Source organism: Triturus cristatus, chromosome 4_2, assembly GCF_964204655.1.
Source record: "Triturus cristatus chromosome 4_2, aTriCri1.1, whole genome shotgun sequence".
Lineage (NCBI taxonomy): Eukaryota > Metazoa > Chordata > Amphibia > Caudata > Salamandridae > Triturus > Triturus cristatus.
Window position 1 is genome coordinate 379,387,908 of NC_140586.1, and position 20,829 is coordinate 379,408,736.

The 20,829-nt window shown below is 44.6% G+C and overlaps 1 protein-coding gene across 4 annotated transcripts in view; it reads right to left on the bottom strand.

The window, feature by feature from the left end:
- The window catches only part of CRB1 (crumbs cell polarity complex component 1), an 828,623-nt gene that overhangs the window by 152,894 nt on the left and 654,900 nt on the right, over positions 1 to 20,829 (bottom strand). For all 4 annotated transcript variants that reach the window (XM_085601839.1, XM_085601838.1, XM_085601837.1 and 1 more), the window contains exon 9: positions 4,946 to 5,864. In XM_085601839.1, coding sequence (XP_085457965.1) covers positions 4,946 to 5,864 — 919 coding nt within the window. The remainder of the gene's footprint in view (positions 1 to 4,945; positions 5,865 to 20,829) is intronic.

Sequence of the window (20,829 nt, forward strand, 5' to 3'; positions counted from 1 at the left end):
TAGGAAATAACATTTAGTACAATAATACCTAATGGCAAATGCCATTTGCGTTGTGTAGCTTCCAAATTCTGTGCCCAATTCACACTTCTGGAAACAATTGGGTATGACTGGCGCTAAAAGATTCAGAAACTCTTTTTTGTCTGTTTATACTGTACTTTCTCTGTTGACACTAAGTTTTAATGGCAGCCTGGAACTGCATTAAAGACGGCCACCAGAACAAGCACAACAAGCATCCAACTATAACTTGGTGTCAGTGCAAAAAAGGCACAAAATCATTTGCACCCTTTTTGCGTTAGCTCATAACTAATATGGCTTTATGAAGATATGCATTTACTCAGCCTGTGGTAGGCTTCTTGCTGCTCTCCTTCAGGTACTCCAGTTAGAGCAGGGGCAGCGCCTCCATTAGGGCGGCGAAGCGTCGCCCCACTGCTTATTCGCAGTGCGAGAAGCAGAAACATAAAATGGTATTTGAAATCCCATTTTATGTTTCTGCTTCTCGTGCTGCGAGAAAGCAGAAGGCAGGGTATGCCTGGTTGGGGGCGGGTGGGAGGGTATGCCTGGTTGGGGGCGGGCGGGTAGACTGGTTAGGGAGGAGTAGCTTGCCCACTGTTGTGGCCCCTGACTGTTTGGTCGGCCCTCTGGGGCTGACCAAACCAGTCATGCGCACTCTACATTTTCTCTATGTAGGCTGCATGCAGCCTACATAGAGAAAATGGCCTCCCTACAGGAGCCCGGCTGGGCGCTGTCCGCACCAATCACAACGCTGACATTGCAGCATTGTGATTGGCTAAGGGAGGGAAGGGAGGATGCATGCTTGATGGTTCTTGTTCCAGGAAACGCAGTAGTTGGGTCCCGGACAGGAGCGGAGGTGGCGCGGGACCCGGTAAGGTACGTTTTATTTGTTTTTTTAACCCCCCCCCCGAACCCTCGCGCGACCCCCAGCCGCGAGTCATGTGAGCCACGACTAAGTTGGAATAGAGAATCCTGGGAATTAGCAAGTAAAAGAGTGGATGTGTAAGTAAAGTATGGCATGCCAAGACGAATTGACTGCACTGTTGTGGCTAGTTTGTAAGATAATAGTACTAATTAAGGAGGCATTTTCTAGCCTTATGTATTACCAGGGAAATTTTATCAGGATCTTGATGTTACTAAGGAATTTGTTGGGATCAGGAGACTATCGCCTTTCCGTCTTATCTTTGGGGAGCAGTTGAGGCACTAATGAGGGGATTTCATGTTCTGATGCCACCATGATGGAAGTGGCACTTCATTGTGGGATTCCTGTGATTATGGTAAAATAGGTGCTTTTTCTGGTAGAACTGTATATATTTTCTGGATAATTACAATGCTAGGGACGTAGCCCTGTAAAGAGACACTACTGTGTAATTTTTTTACCAACGCAATAATCGATGCATTTCCTATAATCATGCCCTGAGAGAGGGTATTCATTATAGTTGCACAATGTCTATGAAGCACGTCTTGAGTGACGGAGAAACTTCTTGGGGCATTGTTACAGATCAGGACATTAAAGGAGAAGTTAGTGGTGCAACTACACTGTTATGGGAGATTTTACCAGCATTCCTTTGATTATGTCATTCATTCAGGACGTTTTGGGGTGTGTGGATTTATGGGTTCCTCCTCTTGGGGTCCTCCTACTACGGGGTGCTGTTCCCAGATCGAGAATCCTACCGGAAACATGTTATGATTGTGTACATCTCTAGTTTGTACATTTTCTCGATGATTTTCTTAAGCTGTTTGAACTACTGGGTACATTTCACTTGAACATTGTAATAATGGGTAATTTGCTAGAATAATGGAACCACTGTGGCTAACTTGTCTGGCCTGATACAATTAATAAGAGGCTTTCCTGGACTAATGGCTTATCATGTACGTGTGTGTATTTTATACCTGGAATGTGAGGATTGGTTTCATTAAACTAGTGATGTTAATGTTCACAAGAGCTGACCCCACAAGGAGCATTTCGTAGGTTCAGAGCACTGGCTTAACATCTCATGGACTGATTAAGACTAATTCATGGCTAGTGAATGAGCAGCCATTTAAACAGGTCCATGGCATTCGGGAGGAACATTTAATTCATTTATGGAGGCACAATTGTGATGATTGTGAGGCACTATAATGTGTATTTGAGCACTGTCATGTTAGTTGTGGGGGGGGTCGCCATAACTTTTGGTGGTGTTAGATGCTGCTTGTGAGGACAATTTATGCTAGATTTAGGGCACTGTCTTGTTTGCTATGGATGTAACTGTAAGTGAATATGAGAGCTATTCCACTGATTTTGTGTGGGTCGAGCAGTTTTGATCTTCATTGGTCTGTTTCTTGGGAGCTTGCACTGATTTGTACTTGTTTGATTCTCTCTTGTAAGGGTGCAGTGGAACTCAGACAAAGTGATCCAAGGTGGCTCACTTGGTATTCCACTCACGGCTTCCAAGCTGGACTTCCACACAATCCCAGCGCAACTTTAGTAATTTAATTATCACATTACCCAACTTCCTGGTCAATGTCATTTGTTACTAGAGGGGTGTTCTATATTAATCTAGGAGGGATGTACCCATACCATATTACATCGATGTCTACGTAAATGATTTGCATATTATAGATTTATAGTTTGTAAATGTGTCTTTTTTGGATATAATAAAACTCTGACATGGATCTCTCTCAGTATACACTGGACACTATGTGTTAGTAATAAAACACAGTTATGTGTGTAGCAACCCAACACTGCCAGTGGACAAAAACTTGAAAAAAGAATAGGATCTGGTCTTAGGTTAGATGGGATTGAACAAATTCTGCTAAACCAAAAAATAATTATAGAGATCTTCAAATTCCAAAAAGGTGACCTGTTTTTACTGTGCTGGATCTAATATGTGTCAGCAGGGGCGTCTCCTCCACGTGGGCGGAGGAGCATCGCCCCACTGCTTTCTGGCAGTGTGAGAAGCAGAAACATAAAATGGTATTATGAATACTATTTTTTGTTTCTGCTTCTCGCACTACGAGAAAGCAGTAGGCAGGGTTTGGTTGGGGGCGGGCGGGCAGTCCTGCTCGAGTGCAGGGGAGGCGTGGCTAGCCCACTGTTGTGGGCGTTGACTGTTTGGTCTGCCCCAGGGCCGACCAAACCAGTCATACGCACTCTGCATTTTCTGCATGCAGCCTACATAGAGAAAATGGCCTCCCCATTGAGGCCTGGGGGGTCGGCTTCCTAGCCAATCACAAAGCTGCCATTGCAGCTTTGTGATTGGCTTAGGGGAGGGGAGGGAGGCTGCCTGCTTCCTGTGTGGAGAGGAGCGAGCAGATGCGACTCGGGACCAGAGGCCAAGGTAAGTTAAAAAAATGTTTTTAAAATTAAATTAACCCCCTCCCTGGGCGACCCCTCCCTCAAGTCATGCCGGCCGTGACTGAGTGTGTGTTTAGCATTGACCCATCACACTCTTTAAACCGTGTGCCTTTGTCACTGCTTTATAGATTAACTTTTAATACGCCCCTTTATCTATCTGCTGTATGTTTTTTATTGTATGTTAAGCACTTGTACCCATGCTTTTCTTTACTTTGAGGATTATATTTGTTTCTGCAGTGATCTCTTTATACTCCGCATATTTCATTGCCTCTTAAGAACCCCGTCTGTGACACGCAGTGTTTATCAACCTCTGTCGTGATTACTTTTTCAGCGCGCTGTCTTGCGATCTTCCTTTTGAGCACCCTATAAGTTTTCATATTGAGCCGTTGCTCCGTGACTAACATGCGCTTGGAACACGTGTTATTATATTTTGCTCAGATTTTCCCTTCACTTCATGTTTTGTATACCGTTGTCTTCGAGCAACTTAACTCGGTTTGGCTTATAGTACCGGTTTGTCTTCAACTGACACTCGGTGATGGCGGCAGCGTCTGGTCTTTCACTTTTTTCACTCAACAATAACAGTCCCAGATCATCCCTTTGTTATATGGGGTCTGACTAGGATTTGAGAGACATTGTGCCACCATTTAATATACGGGGCCCTTAAAATTACAGCCATTATTATTAGCTGTAACATTCCATCTCTCTTCATACAGAAGCCAAAACAAATATTCACCTACTAAGAAAAGTCTGAAGCCCCTGCCTCCCAATATAAATGACAGGGCTTCTTTTCCCTCAAGCTCTAAGGCAACTCTAAACATTGAAATATTTTATTTTCAAGAGTGTAAAGATTTCCAGACACTGAATTTGCATGTGCTGCATAACTGCAGAGAGTCTGAGGTCGGATCCCAGGTGGGTGGGGAAGCTATTTTCAGCTGGATTTTCTAAAGCAGGTTGTCTAGGTTTGCATATCCCTTTCATTCTCGAATCAGGGATGTAATTCCTCATTATGTGTGTGTTCTTCTTACCATGTTTGTACTCTCCATGTTATCGAGGCCATGGCTGTCCAGTATAGGCCTGTTGGGGGGGGGGGGGGGGGGGGGGGGGGGGGGGGGTTCTATGTCACATTTACAGGATAATCACTCACTAGATTAATCAATCCCTTACAGGTTAATTGTACAGTGGCTCCCCCCCCCCCCCCCCCCCAACTACCTGGCTGCAATGTGTTCCTTGTTTGTTAGGAGAGCTGAGAGCCAAGTGAAAAGTTAAATCTTAACTAAGTCTATGTCATTATCATATGAAATCTCTGTATTTATGTCATAACTATAACTACACTTTCACAATTACTTTATTAACCTTCTTGGTTTCTTCAATATGCTTGAAAATGCACCATTTTCCCACTCTTTTTTCAAACTTTTCTCGGGGGATAAAACCCCACGAACGAAAGTTTAAAAGACTGCATCTGAGATGAGCAATTATACAACATTATCGAAATTGCATGAAATCGGGTAAATACACCAACGCACTTCTGGTTTTGCACAGAAACAGCCTAAAGTCATGTTTTGCCTCTTGCACGTTTCATATGCGTGCATTACTTACTTGCAGAACCTCCCTGTAAAGTTTCCAGGACACACACAGGTGTAGCTGTTGATCCCATCAACGCAGGTAGCCCCGTTGGGGCATTGGTGGCCCAGGCAGTCGTCAACGTTCCGTTCACAACGGACACCTGTGTAGCCACGCTCGCACCTGCACACATAGGAGTTGATTCTGTCCGTGCAGTTGCCATGGACACAAGGATTGGAAAGACATTCATCAAGGTTGGTTTCGCAGTGTGTTCCGGCCCATCCTTTAGGGCAATTGCACCGGTACCCGCTGTACAGATCTTCGCAGGCCCCACGATGGAGACAGGGGTCAGACTCGCAGGAATCAGTCTGCAAGCAGCCTGTCGTGACAGGGCTGGGGGACGTTTTGAGGAACTGCTCATCCTGCGGTTTTTTCAGGTGGAGGGCAGAATTTTCGATGTAAGGAAGATGAATTCCACTCAGCTCCACCGTGCTGAGGCAGCCCGCGAGGCAGCCGGTTAGCTCAGCCACGTCGCCGGAGTCTCTGTCACCCAGATAAATGTCTGTATCCTCTCTTAAAAAGTTCAGATTTCCGGTGCTGACAGAGCTGGTGACAAGGTCCTTTTGCCCATCTATCTCCATGCGCCATCTTGATGACTGCGACACGGGATCTGTCATGGAGAGTGCGGCTCGGTGCCACCTGCCGTCGTTCACGCGCTGGGGGCTAGCAAGGCTCAGGACGTAGATGCTGTTGCCGCTCTGGAGCTGCAACAACAGTTTTGAGTTCCGGATCCCGATGGTGATGAATTCAGGCTCTTTCTCAGCATGCAGTAGAACCACTTCTGTGTCCCGAGTCCGAAACCCAAAGGTCACATTGGTGAGGTCCCGGGTAATTTTCCCATTGCTTCTGTACGATATTATGCTGTTCTTGCCATTAAAAGCTGCATGAGTGATACCTGTGGAAGAAAAAACATTTAGCATATCAGAAATAGTTGTTGAAAACTTTTTGTGCATACCTGGTTTCAAATATTTGAATGCAAATTAGTCCTTTTCCAACAGTGCTGTGGAATGGAATTCAGAACCTATGCTTGAAAGCAGGCAACATTAATATTGTGGCACGCACAATACAATAGGCCTGACACGGAGTGCTATCAACAATAACATTGTGCTCTATAATCTGCACTCGATTTTCTACTCAAGATAATACATGGCACGTGCTGAGTTTAAAAAACATGGCGGCGCGCAAACCTATTGAAAATACCCATGGTGGTGGAGATAATCTCATCCACCCTGGTTAGTAGCATCCAGCATTGCTCGCGTTTGGTGGGGCGGGCGCGAGGGGTTGCAGGGAGATTCACGGGGGTGTCGCTGGGGAGATCGGGGGGAATTAAAAAAATAAATAATTAAACTTACCTTTCCGCCGCGCCGGGTCCCGCGTCTTCTTGGCTCGTACTCTCCTGCCTCCAGCAGGAAGCCAGGCTCCCTCCTCTAAGCCAATCACAATGCTGCAAGCAGCATTGGGATTAGTTGGGACGTCGCCCAGCCAGGGGCTAATGGGGTGGCCATGTTCTCCATGCAGCCTGCATGGATAGGGGCAGAGTGCGCATGACTGGTTTGGGCAGCCCAAGAGGGCCGACCAAATAGTCTTCGAGCACTCAGAAGTGGACAAACCACTCCTCCCTTGCCCTGCTCAAGGAGCAAAGCAGCCCCGCCCACCCGCCCGCAATGCGCAAAGGAAACATAAAATGGTAATAACTTTTAGTTATTACCATTTTATGTTTTGGCTTTCTCGCACTGCGAGAAAGCAGTGGGGCGACGCTCCTCCACCCTCGTGGAGGAGCTACCACTGCCCTGACCAGACTACAGCCATCCACATTAAGAGAAGCAGCCACCATGGCAGCTACTCTGAAGACTTGCTGCATGGCTGCTCTCTTTTAGCCAGCCGCATACCCAACTTTTTGTTTTTCACAAACTCCGGAAGGGCTAGTTTTGTTTCTGAAGAAAAAAACCAAATAATCTCCTCCATAACCCTGGGAGTCTTTTACCAGGGTGTGTGGGGAACCATAATTTTTTCCTCTCAGTTAAACCAATATTACTTTTAATATCAAAACTAAGTGACTTCCCTGGTCAGCACTTACTCATTGGTACTCACTACTCGCTCATTCTCATATCACCCACACTCATTATCCTTCATTCTTTCATTCTCCTGCACTGTCCCTCACTCTTAGTCACTGCCACTTGCACTCACTCCTACTCTCTCACCACTGTTCTTCATTCAGTCTCACTTATTCTCACTCACTATCATCCATTTTCAGTTACCCTCTCACTCTCTTGCTTTCACTTTGACTCTCATACAGGTGCTTATAGGCAGTCACATATACAGACACACAGGCACATGTACACATGCTCGCTCTCTCACAGACACACACTACCCAGCACATGCAAAAATGAAAGCACTTGTTTACTTACCTCAGCTGCCTTCACAGGTCCTGTTTCTGCTCCTAATGCTCAGTTGACCCATGGTGCAGGCACACAGTTCCTTTTTACCTTCTCCCTGTTTTTCCTAACTCTATGACGAGTTCTGAAACGGTGGGGTGACAGACTGATTGACATGTACACACAGGCACTGCAGGGCCCAAGCCTTAAGGATCTGAGGCCACCTTTACAAGTGACACAGCAGCGTGTCACACATGAGAAAGATGTAGAGGTGTGGAAGGCCCCTGGCACCAGGCCTGGGACTTTGTTAGCACAGGACATTCTGGAAATCTGTCTGATGGCTGGTGTAGGGCCTCTATGGACCTTGTCAGCCGTCTGACAGAGGTCACTGCCTGCCTCAAACTGCTGCTTGACCTTTGCATCGTGAGGGTCTGCATTTTTTATTACATTAATAGCCTATTACTCACTATCTGTAAAATAAAATAGGGGCAAATAACAAAGAGGGTAGAGCCACACACCCATAAGAGCGAGCCGCTAGACCAGAAAACTTGTCCTGACACCACAGAAAATATCCTGTTGATCCTGAGGTCCTAAATATCTACTGTCCTCTCCCGAATTTAATAATAATAATAATAATAATAATAATTTGTTTCCTATACGCATTCTTCATAGAACACTCTTGCCACTTCTAAGCACTTTAGGTGTCCTTGCCAGAATTTAAATTTATCACTTGTTGATCCCTACATATCTTGATGGCGAGCATTTAACTGACTGTGCTACCACGCCAGCCTAAATCTGACGTCCACTGGAAAATTTAAGGAGCTTCCTAACATTTGATTACATATCTGACACTGTATTGCTAGAAACTATTACCTCTGGTTTGGGTCACAGCCTCAGTAATGAGACATCTACTTTGACGAGAAGGTATGTCGCTCTTTGCATTCTGGGCTGTCAGGAACCATGAGTGATAATGGATGTATGAGCCACTGTTATCATTTTATATTTATTTTATTTTCTTTATAAAGTTTTATATAGCGCAAACATGACCCACGAGGGTATCAGAGCACTTTACAATACACAGTAATTAAACATTAGACGGTTGAGGTAGTATACATACATTCAGTATTCCCCCATTCAGTACAAAAGAGGTAGACAGTAGCATATGGATAGCATATGTGACTAGTAGTCATCAAAGAGTGATCCACGAGGGAAACAGTGTGCTTTGCAATACACAGCTATTAAACATTAGGTGGTTGAGGTAGTATACATACATTCGGTATTCGCACATCAATAAAAAAGAGGTAGACAATAGTATGTGGATAGCATAGGTAACTAGTAGTCATCATAAAATTAAAGTCTTAGGATGTGAATTTGTTTGTTAGAAGCATTTTTACTTCTTTTTTGAAGGACGTAAAGGAAGAGATTCTGCATACCACTGGAGGTAGGAAGTTCCAAATCTTCGGTGCAATCCCTGAGAATGCTCTGCAACCAGTTCTTTTTTTATGGAAGGATTGTGGTTTCAGTAGTAGTGAACTCACACTTCGCAATTGTCTGCATCCTCCTGATCGCTTTAGCTTTAGTGCTAAGTAACTGGGGGTATTGTTATGCAGGGCTTTATGAGTCATGCAGGCGATTTTTAGGTGTATTCTTGCCTCGTCGGGTAGCCAGTTCAGAACTTTCAAGGTCGGAGAAATGTGGTTATTTCTTTTTGTTCCTGAGACCAGTCTGGCCGCAGCGTTAAGCGATGCCCTCATTGGGCCAGCTTCTATTTGGGGAGACCACAGAGTGGTGCTTCCATGGTCCAATCTTGGTAACACTGTGGCTTGTACTGCCAATTTAAGTCAGTCTGTGGGAGGAAGGGTTTAAGTTTCCTTAGGATGCTCATCTGATGATTAGCTCCCTTGGTGGCATTATTGATTTGCGCCTGCATGTTCAAGTGTTTGTCTATAGTGACTCCCAAAGATTTCGCGGAGTCAATGATGTGGGGAGCACAGTCATCAAAGGAAGTTAAATGCTTCAACCATAAGTTTATCTTAGGTGTGTGGTTGGGTGGGGAGATGAGAAGGAATTCCGTTTTTTTTGTGTTAAGCATGAGGTGGTTGCCAGTGAGCCAACTTTGGGTGGGTATTATGTAGAATAGCGTCGAGGGAGATGAAGTCTTCTGGTGAGGAGATTTTCATATACAGCTGAGTGTCGTCCGCATATAGGTGATATAAAATGTTCGCAGAGTTCAATGTGTTTGCCAGGGGTTCCATGAGTAGATTAAAAAGAATGGGTGAGAGTGCTGAGCCCTGTGGAACCCCTATGGTGACCATGGAGGGTTGAGAGAGTGAATGCTTCATCTTGATTCTTTGTGTTCCGTTATCTAGGAAGGAGGTGAACCATTGTAACACTGGGCCCTTTAGACCCATCCTTCGTTCCAGTAGGGACAATAAGTTGTCATGCTTAACTGTATCGAAAGCGGAGGATTAGTCAAGAAGTATAAATAGGCATGATTTGTTGTGGTCTAGCATTTTTAGTATGTCATCCATTATGTGGGTGAGTGCAGATTTAGTGTTGTGAGCTTGACGGAAGCCAGATTGGTGTTTGTCTAGGAGGTTGTAATTCTCGATGTGGTTGCATAATTGTATTTGTACACATTTTTCCAGCAAATTCGCCAAAGTGGGGATGTTGGATATAGGGAGGTAGTTGTTGAGATCTGAGGGGAGGGAGTCGGATTTCTTTAGTATAGGTGTGACCTGCCCTACTTTAAGACAGTCCGGTATGGAGCCTTGACTCAGAGAGGCGTTTACAATCTTTGACCATAGGGGGAGAACAGAGGTTATTATCATTTTGAATAAAGAAGGAGGTAAGGGTTCAGAGAAGTGGTTGGAGGAGTTAATCGCTAGAAGAATGCTATACATTTCTTGTTCAGGGATTGGAGAAAAGGTGTGCCAAGAGGCATTGTTTTTTGGGATTTCCCTCGGAGTACTAAAATGGACCTTGATCTTAGAGTAAAATTTAGTATCATGAGCAATAGTTTGTGGAAGGGTCTTCTTAGATTGGATGTCGAGTTAAATGGATTTTATCTTTTCTAGGAAGAAATTGGCAAGCTCATCACAGTTAGGTGTAGCCGAATCGCTTAGTTTCATAGAGTTAGGCATGTTGTGCGCTTGTTGTTTGACGATTTCGAATAGCTCTTGGGGCGGTTAATGGCTTGGTTCAGCTGGGTTTTGAAAAAGTCTGCCTTAGCCTTTAGGATCTCCCTGTTGTATGAATTCCTCAGCACTCTAAGGTGATATAGGTGATCAATGGAGGGTGCTGATTTCCATAGTCGCTCTGCTGATCTTAGCTTGCGCCGATCAGAGTTCAGGTTCTCATTGAACCATGGTTTGGAGATTTTGGAGGAAACGTTTTTTTGTTGGAGGGGCGCTGTAGAGTCAAGAATTTCAAGCATAGTGGAATTGTAAAAGACTGAGGTCATGGACGTCAACCATGTCTGTCGTGGGGATCAGGGACGAGTTGCATCGGATTACCAGGGCAATAGGGTTGATACTTTGTATATTCCTTTTCCATTGTTTTGTTTTTGTGGGTTGGCCCCTTTTTGGAATTTCCTCAATATTGATGGAGAAGAAAATGCTGTAATGGTCCGTCCAGTCACATGGGGTGATGGATTCTAATGATACAGTGTTCATTTTCGCTAGGATGAGGTCTAATGTCTCTCCCTTGTTGTGGGTTGGACTGTCACAGAATTGGGACAGATCCTGATCTGACAGAAAATATTTAAGACAGCTTGCACCATGATCGCTTGAGTTGTTAGAATGGAGATTGAAATCGCCCAGGAAAATCTGTGGCACTTGTCGTTGGATGTAATGACTTCCATGAACTCATCAATGAACGTCAGAATAACACCCGGGGGGTGGTAAATTATGTGAAGTTTGCTGGTGAGGCGCTTGTCATCGGAGATATTCGTAGGAGGAGAAAGAGATGGAGTCTGCTTGATTGACTGAGATTGTGTTTAGATAGATGCAGGCTAGCCCGCCACCGGGTTTCACGTTTCTGACTAGGCGTATTAAGTCATTACTAGGAGGTACCAGTAGGTCTATGATGGGAGAAGAGGAACTATTTAGCCATGTTTCAATAAGGACGATAATGTCTAGATCATTCGCGAGGATGAGGTCGTAAATGTCAGGAGCATGTTTGCTAGCAGATCTGCAATTGATGAGTGCACACTTCATCTCGCTAGTCGAATGGGAGAGAGTAGTCTGCACTATGTTGATATTTGTAAGGTTTTCTCTATTACTGGATCTGAAGTTGTGAGTGGGTTCTCTGAAGGGGTTGGTTTGAATGGACTGGATAGTGGCACATCGAGACTTACTGTTGTCTGTCGATCTGGCATAGGATATGAGGAGGTCATCTATGTCATTGTCAGATAGTTCAACAGTTGCCCTCCTAGGACGAGATGGGTCATTGGGGGTAGGTATCTTACTCTGTCTAGTGTCCTCAGGGTGTGAATTCTTGGTGATGTATCTGCTAGTTTGGTGACTGATTCGGTTCACAGTGGCACTAGTGGCTCTGTGTGTGTGATTAGGAGTTCTTTGGTGATGGTTGAGAGATTTTGCATCTCTACCTTGAGATGGGATAGGCCAATGGCTAACTCATTGAATTGTGCAATCCAATCAGAATTGGGATAATTAGTTGTGTGTGTGTAGGAGTGTGTTCAATGATAGGGGGAGGTCTGCAAGTAAGGTCTGGTTGCATGGGGATCTCGCTATCTGGTTGCCTGGGGATATCATTATTAAGGATCAATGGGGTTAGTTGATCATGGAGGTTTGTTGGAAGGTTTGTTGGAAGGTCCGAATCATTGTGGGGATCCGAATCCTTATTAGGGATCGATGGGGTTAGTTGATCATGGAGGTCTGTTGTAAGGTCTGAATCAGTGTGGAGGATGGCCTTGAGAAGTAATAGCATGATAGGGGCTGATGCATGTGATCGGGGGGTAAGGTCGTTGAGTGGTGAGTTTGGGTGATCGGAGTGAGCATCAAGGGTGTTAGGAGCCGATCAGATATTGGGGTAGACGGTACGTCATGGGGAGCTTTGCATGCCAGCTCAGTTGTAGGTGGGGAGAGAGGGATGTTGTGGGTGGAGTCCAGCTTGGACATCAAGGATATCAGTGGTGTGTCTGCAATGGGGTGGCCGGTAGCTAAAAGTATCCCTGTCCCTCCTGGGCCATTGGACCCAAGTGTGATTGAGACCGATCTGATGGAGGGATGAGGTTCATTGGGGGTGTGGAGGGATTTCGGTTCAATTGAATTTGTTATGGGATTTTGTAGAAGAGTTGGGGTATCATCCGGATAATTGAGATGAGTAGTGGCGGGGGGTGTGATTTTCTTGCGGTTCGCTGCTTTCTTGAGAGTATGGAAGATCTTCTCTATGGTAGCGAGATTGGAATTAGAGGCTTGTATAAGGACATTACCATTGTTGTATATTGATATGGTAGCTTTCGAAGAGCAGAAGTCCGAGGCAGTTACCGACAATTTGAGGGCATGCAGGGTTTTATTGACATTGGAGATTCGGAGCATGGAATAGAAGATATTTCTCCACTGAGCACGTTTTTTGTGTGGAAGATGAGGTCACTCGATAGTATGCCTTTACTGATGCAGAAGTAGGGATCTGAAATAAGAGTCTCGGGGTGAGTTTTCCTGTTCTTGAACTGCTTTGCTGCATTTTTGGAGAGATTGGGAGGCTAGGTAATAGTGTAGGCATGGAGGTCTGAGGGTTCTAGGTTTTTATCCATTTCATTTTTTTTTTACTTCCTCTCTCCTCCTTCACTTCTTTATTTCCTTATTTCTTAGGGGTTTCCTTTCTGGTTCCTTCCTTCACCAATTCACTGGAAGCATTATTTACTTTCTGCCATGTTTAGAATTGTCCTACACTGTTTCCTTGACATCCTCTCTGTTTAGAATTGTCCTACACTGTTTCCTTGATATCCTCTCTTGTCTGGAGACAGCATTGTTGAGGGTTGGAGCCTTTCCAAGATGGACGCCGCTTTTTAGCTTGCAAAGTAGGTCCTATTTTGCTGGCCATAAGTGTGGGAGGTGGGCGCCATCTTCCGATGGAGTGCTGATGGAGTTCGAGGGGAATATCTCCCCAAAATGGAGGCTTGGAGGCTTTGGACACCAGGGGTATCTTAAATCTGTGGCACCAACTGAGTATCTGCCCCTAGTAAGTTAGAGTAAAGTTAGTTGACGGGCTAGCACGCTTAAAACATGATAAACATGAATGATTTTGAAATTTGAAAGATTTGGTGTGCACTCTCTCACTATCTTTGAGATGAATGCCGGCTGCCATTTTAGGTCCAAGCAATTTTTCGGTGTGCGAGTAGATTGGCAACCCTTTACCTTGGCATCAGGCGGGGTGAGGCAGCTATCAGTGCAGTCACTGCCCATCTGTAGCATTGGATGGCTGTTTACAGATATATTAAAAAGTGATTGCCACTATTGCGGGGGTTAATTGCCAGCCGCCATTTTAGGTCCAGGCAGTTTTATCGGTGAGCGAGTAGATTTACAGACTGCTTATCGCGGCATCAGGCGGGGTGAGGTAGCTGTCAGAGTGCAGCCATTGCCCATCTGGGATCACCAATGAAACATAGACAACAACCATAATGGTGCCTTTGATCTGTGTATAGAACTTAAGGGTGGTTACATGAAATTAAAAGACACAGGGAGGTCGCAGAATGATTTTTAAATTGTGGGTTGTCACGTTTGCCTTTTACGCAAAAAGTACATGACTTACAATTCTTCACTTTTCATGCCAACACTTTAATTTGGCTCAGGACATTGTTGCTAGCAATTTTCAAGTATAAGTTGTTGTTCAAAAGATATGAAATTAATTATTTATTCGTTTATTTACTTTTTTTGTCTAATTAACATTTAGAAATCCAGCGAAATTGGTTGGTGCACTTTAGTGAAACCAGTTGGTTAAAATATATTGAATTTGAGAAAATAAGCACTGCAACTACATAATTAGAGTGACTATGTAATGTGAGAGACTACTGGTATTTTTGCCCAGTGGTACTGCTTTTTTATGTGCCCACACTATGGGTATACAGATGCAAAGTTTTAGAGCAATCTGTCATTATACAAAATTCTAAATCGAAGAATGCCAGCCTGACAAAGCTGTATAGAGGCAAAGCAAGGAAACAGCTAAGGGATATGAGAGGTAGATGTTTCTCGGAGCGAAGCTGTAGAATTACTGCATCCTGATGCAGTGTTCCTGAAAGAGGTGTGGGTTCATCTCTTTTATAAATCGAAGCTGGGCTGGGACAGTCCTGATGGATGTAAAGGATTTAATCCTACATTCTGGGTGTATTGATGGAGGTCTGTTGCCTGTTTTTTTTACTTTTTTGCACCTCATTCACTCCAGTCCTATGGGGTCCTGGCATTGCTGAGAGCCACCTTCGATTTTGAGCTTGTCGACCAGATAGGTAGGTGTGACAGTCATGAGGGGGAACTGAGATCAGTGATGAGAGACTAAAATTGCCAGTTTGCTAAGAGTTAATACCAAAAAAGAAAACCTCAATGATTTGAAGTGCTCATTATTCATTCATATATATATCGCTACTACTAGAGCTCTTTAAAATCTGCCATTATTAAAAAGGTTCTTTGCCAGTTGTCAACATCTGGAGATCCTCTACACCTAGGGTTTTGGAAAATCATCTTGTGTGAGCTCATTGACAATTTGCAGACCAGGATCATTGTATGTGAATGTAAGACCTGTGACCTTTATCAACTACACAAAACTTCCACTATTAAAACTGATCTTGTCCAGGACTTCATCTTGGTCCTAGACGAGGACATGCCCTGGAGAGGCACTTCTGCATACCATTATTGGCAACATATATCACTATCCATAGACCCAATCCTCCAAGTTTCTCAGTGCATTCAATAAACTATCATCAAAAAAATGTCATGAACAGTTGTAATTCATGTTGTTGTACTGACACTGCACGCACCTTTTTCCCTCTTGAGGCGGAAGCCGGGAGGTCTCCTGTCTATCACTGTGCTTTTAATCGCTTTTAACTCGTTTTTACTAGCGTTTGTATTGGTACCTATTTTTTGCTCCATACCTGATCTTTGAGGTGTGTTGAGACCCCCCAGCGCCCAGCAGCACCCAGAAGTCTACTCTCACCCGTCCTTGCTGTTCCGGTCCTGCTCTCGGCTGAGAGCACCGGACGCTGGTTTTAGCGGCCATCTTGGGTCGGGCTGGGTTGGGGACGCCATTGATTGCACTATAAAAACAGGCAGGGATGACTCCGCGCAGCGGACGCGATCAGCGGGCGCGCCGGATCTGCGCCGGAGTCGTGCCAGAGTCCTGCCCGTCTGCGCCCGTCCGCGACACGGCAGCGGACGGCGCGGCGGCAGGCTCTGGCCATAGGCTTACCTACTCTGCAGCGGATCTACTCTCATGTAACCTTAATACCACTACCTGTCGGTATGTCTTTCCTGGCCGATTCAAAGGTAAATGCTGCTGTCCAGGTTGTGGATGGTATCCCAACATATACCGGGCCACTGAGGGTTCCCGTCCGCTCCCTCCCAAACAGTTTAAGTGCTTATTGCTTAACACCCGTTCATTACATAGGCACGCTTTGGACATCTTTGAGCTACTTACCTCTGAGAACCCACTCTGTCTCTTGCTCACAGAAACATGGCTCTGTGAGTCGTCTAATCCTGACATTGCAGCAGCCTTTCCGCCAGAGTATATTGTTTATAGACAGGATAGGACAGTGGGTAAAGGTGGTGGTGTTGCACTTGCAGTCCTTAGATCTTTTGCATGCACAATTATTCCATCTCTGCCTATTTCTGGCTGCGAATCCCTCGCCTTTTCCATTGCACTCTCCCCGCATCAATCTTTTTCTGGGCTTGTGGTCTACAGACCTCCAGGTCTGCGGGGTTCCTTCTTTGACGACCTTCAATCTGCTATTACTGCTCTTTGCTTGAAGGTGGAAAACTGCATAATGTTAGGGGACTTTAATATCCATATGGACGTTGAGTTGGACAGTGAAGCGGTCAAAATCAAGGACATCACTGTTCCTCTTGGTCTAATTCCTTACATCTCAAGTGCGACTCATGATAAGGGTCACACGCTTGACCAAGTGTTCTCCACCTTTCCCCTTATTATGTCCCATCCCACCCCTGTTCTCTGGTCCGACCATTCTTTGATTAGTTTTTTAATTCAGGGCAGAAGTAAAACATCTCATATTAACCCAGACCACCTTAGGCACCCCAGACGACCTTTGCATAAAATTACCCTTGAGAATCTTGCTCAAGCGCTTCACGATTATCCCTGTATCCTATCCGGCCATCTGGAGAGGGACCTTGAAACTTTCCAGGAATGGTTAGTTGAAATGCTTGATGATCTTGCTCCTCTTTCTACCCCCTCTTCATCTGTCAAGCGCAGTTCGGCTCCTTGGTTCTCTAAGTCACTTGCTCTGGCACGGCGTAACTGTAAGTTAGCCGAAAGACTCTGGCGGAAGCAATATGACCAAGAAGCCAAGTCTGCCTATAAACTATCTATTAAATCCTACCACTCTGACATTCTTGAGGCCAAAAAGAACTATTTCGCAAATAGAATTGAGTCTGCATCAAATTCCAGTAAAGAAATCTTTATCATTGTTAAGGAGTTTATTTCTCCCAAATCCAGCATAGTCCAGCATAAGTTCTCCGAATCTTGGGTAAAGGAGCTGGCCATTTTCTTTAATACGAAAATCAAATTGATTCAAGAATCTTTTCCACCAGCTGCCCCAAGTGCTTCATTGCATGACTCCACTCTGATGACTCTACCTCCTGATTCCTGCCCCATTCTATCGGAGTTTCCTCCTTTATTGGAATCTAATTCTCTGGATCTTTTACTCAGGATTAAATCTGGCTCTCCACTCGATCCGTGCCCGGCGAGCTTTTTAGTCAGGACTGCCAAGATTCTGAACTCCTTAATTTTTCCTGTTTTGAACCTATCTTTGTCCAGCGGCATTGTTCCGCCAGCCTGGAAGAAGACAATGGTCGTTCCCCTTCTTAAAAAACCAGGCCTTGACCCTGAGATACATGCTAACTATAGGCCCATTTCTCTCCTGCCCAGCTTGGCTAAGATCATCGAGAAGCACGTCCACTCTGTGCTTTCTTCCTTCCTTGAAGATCATGGGTTACTCCACTCTACCCAATCTGGCTTCCGCTTCAACTTGAGCACTGAGACCGCTCTTTTGGAAGTTAATGAAGCCATTAAGGAAGTTCTCGACTCAGGCGGACGAGTAATGCTGGTGATGTTGGATCTGTCGGCGGCCTTCGACACCGTCCCGCATGAGGCCCTCTTGAGAAGACTTCACGAGATCGGTCTCAGAGGGACGGTGTTGAGCTGGCTGAGATCTTACCTAGCGGGTCGTCGACAAGTGGCCTGGGCCCCCCCGTACTCCGCCAAGGTGCCGCCTATGAATGTCGGAGTCCCACAAGGGTCGGTGCTGAGCCCGACCCTTTTTAACATCTTCATGACTCCATTGGCGGTACTGGCGGAGTCGATGGGTGCCCAGATCATATCATACGCTGACGACACCCAGCTCCTCTTCACCTGCAAGAAGGGCATGGAGTTTGACGGGGATAGCATCCGTGGTTGCCTTGGGGCTGTCTTCAACTGGTTTCAGAGGAGCAGCCTCAAGTGCAACCCTGATAAATCCGAGGTGCTCTTCTTCGGCTGTCAGGCAGAACCGCCCTGGCAGGAATGGTGGCCGGTTTGCATGTCCCCCCCTTCCTCGTCCTCTTTGGTCGCTAAAAACCTTGGGGTCAAAATCGATAACACCCTGGCTCTGAAAACACAGATCACAGGTCTCACGGGTACCTGTTTTAGTCTGCTTAAAATGATGCGTAAATTTCTTCCTTTGCTCCCTCTAGCCCACAGGAAGCTGACAGTACAAGCTCTGATCTGTTCTAGGCTTGACTATTCAAATGTCCTCTACCTGGGTTTGCCGGATTATCTCTTGCATAAACTCCAGGTTGCACATAATTCTGCGGCAAGAGCCATCTTCGGCCTACCCCGGCATGCCAGATCATCTGAGTTGCTTTCCTCCCTTCACTGGCTTCCTATCAAGAAGCGAATCACATTCAAAGCTCTTACACTGGCCCATAAGGCACTTCATTCGGTGGGGGCCTCCTACATTCAGAAACGGCTTTCTTTCTACAAACCCACCAGATCTCTCCGGTCGGAAAATCTTGGCCTGGCAATGGTGCCTCCCATTAGGAAAGTCAGAATAGGTGGACGTTCCTTTAAATATCTCGCCCCCAAACTATGGAACTCCCTTCCTGTTGATCTCCGCCGCATTCACAACCTGTTTGCCTTTAGAAAGGCCTTGAAAACCTGGCTTTTTAATCAGTAATTCTGTTATGATTCTGTTGTCTTTTCCCTTCTCTCAGTAATGGGTCAGAAAGCGCCGGGACACTCCTTGGAGTAGCCGTGCGCTATATAAGTTACCCATTAACATAACATAACATACTGGATGGGTAGAGGATATTGCTGACCAAGAAATTAATAATATCTGAGTAGTAGAAAGACCAGTGTTCAGATTCTTTTGTGCACTGACACACCCAAAGATAACATAATAAAACCCCCCCAAAAATGTATTATTTCATTTTGTCAGGTGCATTATTATGGGGCTATGCAGAATAAAACAAAACATTTCCAACATTTCTCTTCAGTGTGGCACTTATCTCTTTTAATTGAACCCACCCACTTTTCTCTTTAGTATTTTTTATTTTTATTTTATTTATTTTTTTACATATTTTGGTCATGAAACTCTATATTTGCGTCGAACATTTTTGTGGAAAATGTTTGAGCAATTTTATACTAAATTTCTTGGAAAGCCCAGTCTCTCTTTTTGATATTCCATTAATAAGTAAGGTGTAAGATTCATCATGAGTACATCCTTATCAACCTATTTCCCAATCGGACCACATTTGATTGTAAATACTTTGTTTCCATTTAGGCAGTTTTTGGGTAGATTTCTACTTTTTGGGTTTGACGATTCCATGCATATTTCAAAGTCCAGACTGATAGATTGTCCCTCTGTTATTGTACAAATGCAGGAAAGAATTTCACAAAGTCAAGGATGTCAATGGTGTCAGCAGAATGTTATGCAACTGGACTGTTTAACTGTTCAACTCTGATAGAGTCGAGCTTAATTGAAAGGTCCCGAGTCATGGAATCAGGCTCTTCAAGCATTTATTTTCGCAAGGGGAGTTAAGTGCTTTAGATCATCTACAGCACTTTTGGAAGTTCTACAGCCATAGCTTTGGAGACAGGGTTAGAATATCAATTGTCACTTATCATTGATAAACTGAGTGCTGCACTACTCCAGATTGCTAACTTAATTGTTTAACCATAAAGGGCAGTCATTGCTGGGCTAGCTTGAATAGGAATAAACCACAACAATTGCCCCCTAAGAGTGAGGACTTCTCTCTGTGTTAGATACCTTTTGGAACTTGTTAAAAGGTATGAACACTCACATTCTGTTCCAAACTCTGTTCAAGTCCAGGCCCCATTAAACATCCCCATCTTGGGTACCGTTGACAGCAGGCCACCTCATACATTTCGCTTACCTAAGAAGGTGGAATATAATAGCCTTAATCAAGTATCCATTGAACCTAAAGTTACTCCCTTTCTAAAACCATCAGATCCTCTGAGTTGTGTGCTGCACAACTTTGTGGGAGCCGAGACCCAATATTCATCTGAACCCCAATAATTGATCACCCCCTAAATTACCAATAGTTTTTTGTCTCCCAAACTCATGTTTGCTCTAGCAGTTAGAAACTGCACTCCTCATCAGCAGAGTTAAAGAGTGTAAAATACGGAGCATATAAAGGACAGAGTTCTAGATCAAAAATAGGCAAAAGCATTTTATTACAGAAAAGCTAAAAGGTGGTACAAAGCAGTATACGCAAAAAAAACAATCATCCTAAACAATCAGAGCAGACTACCAGAAAATAATGCAATACCGTAATTTCACCTTGGCATATTTTAAATGACAAAATTCTAAATGCCACACTCAGAGTACTGACAGCATAATAGGGCATCTAAAAAATAGCACAGTATCTCAAAGGAGCTCTTAGAGAGAGCATACGGCAATAAGGCAGATCCCAAAAGGCAAATGGCACAGGAAGGACGAAAGACACTAGAGCAGCGCCAGCATCAGCACGAGTAATAGCCAGCCAGCCCCCCAAGTACTGGAGCACAGAAGGTTTTATAGCCAAACACACAATTCTATCAATAGAGTATGCAAATTCAGCACATCGTGATTCTGGTGAGGGTCGCATTAGGCAAATCAGAAACAACAACATAATAATCAGGACTTAAGAAATCAAAAAAACATTGACCCATTTCTTAAGGTACGAAAAATCTTTCATTAATTCCTCAGCAACTGCACTCAGAGATTGTACAACACAAATGAAACATTTCTTGAACAATGGC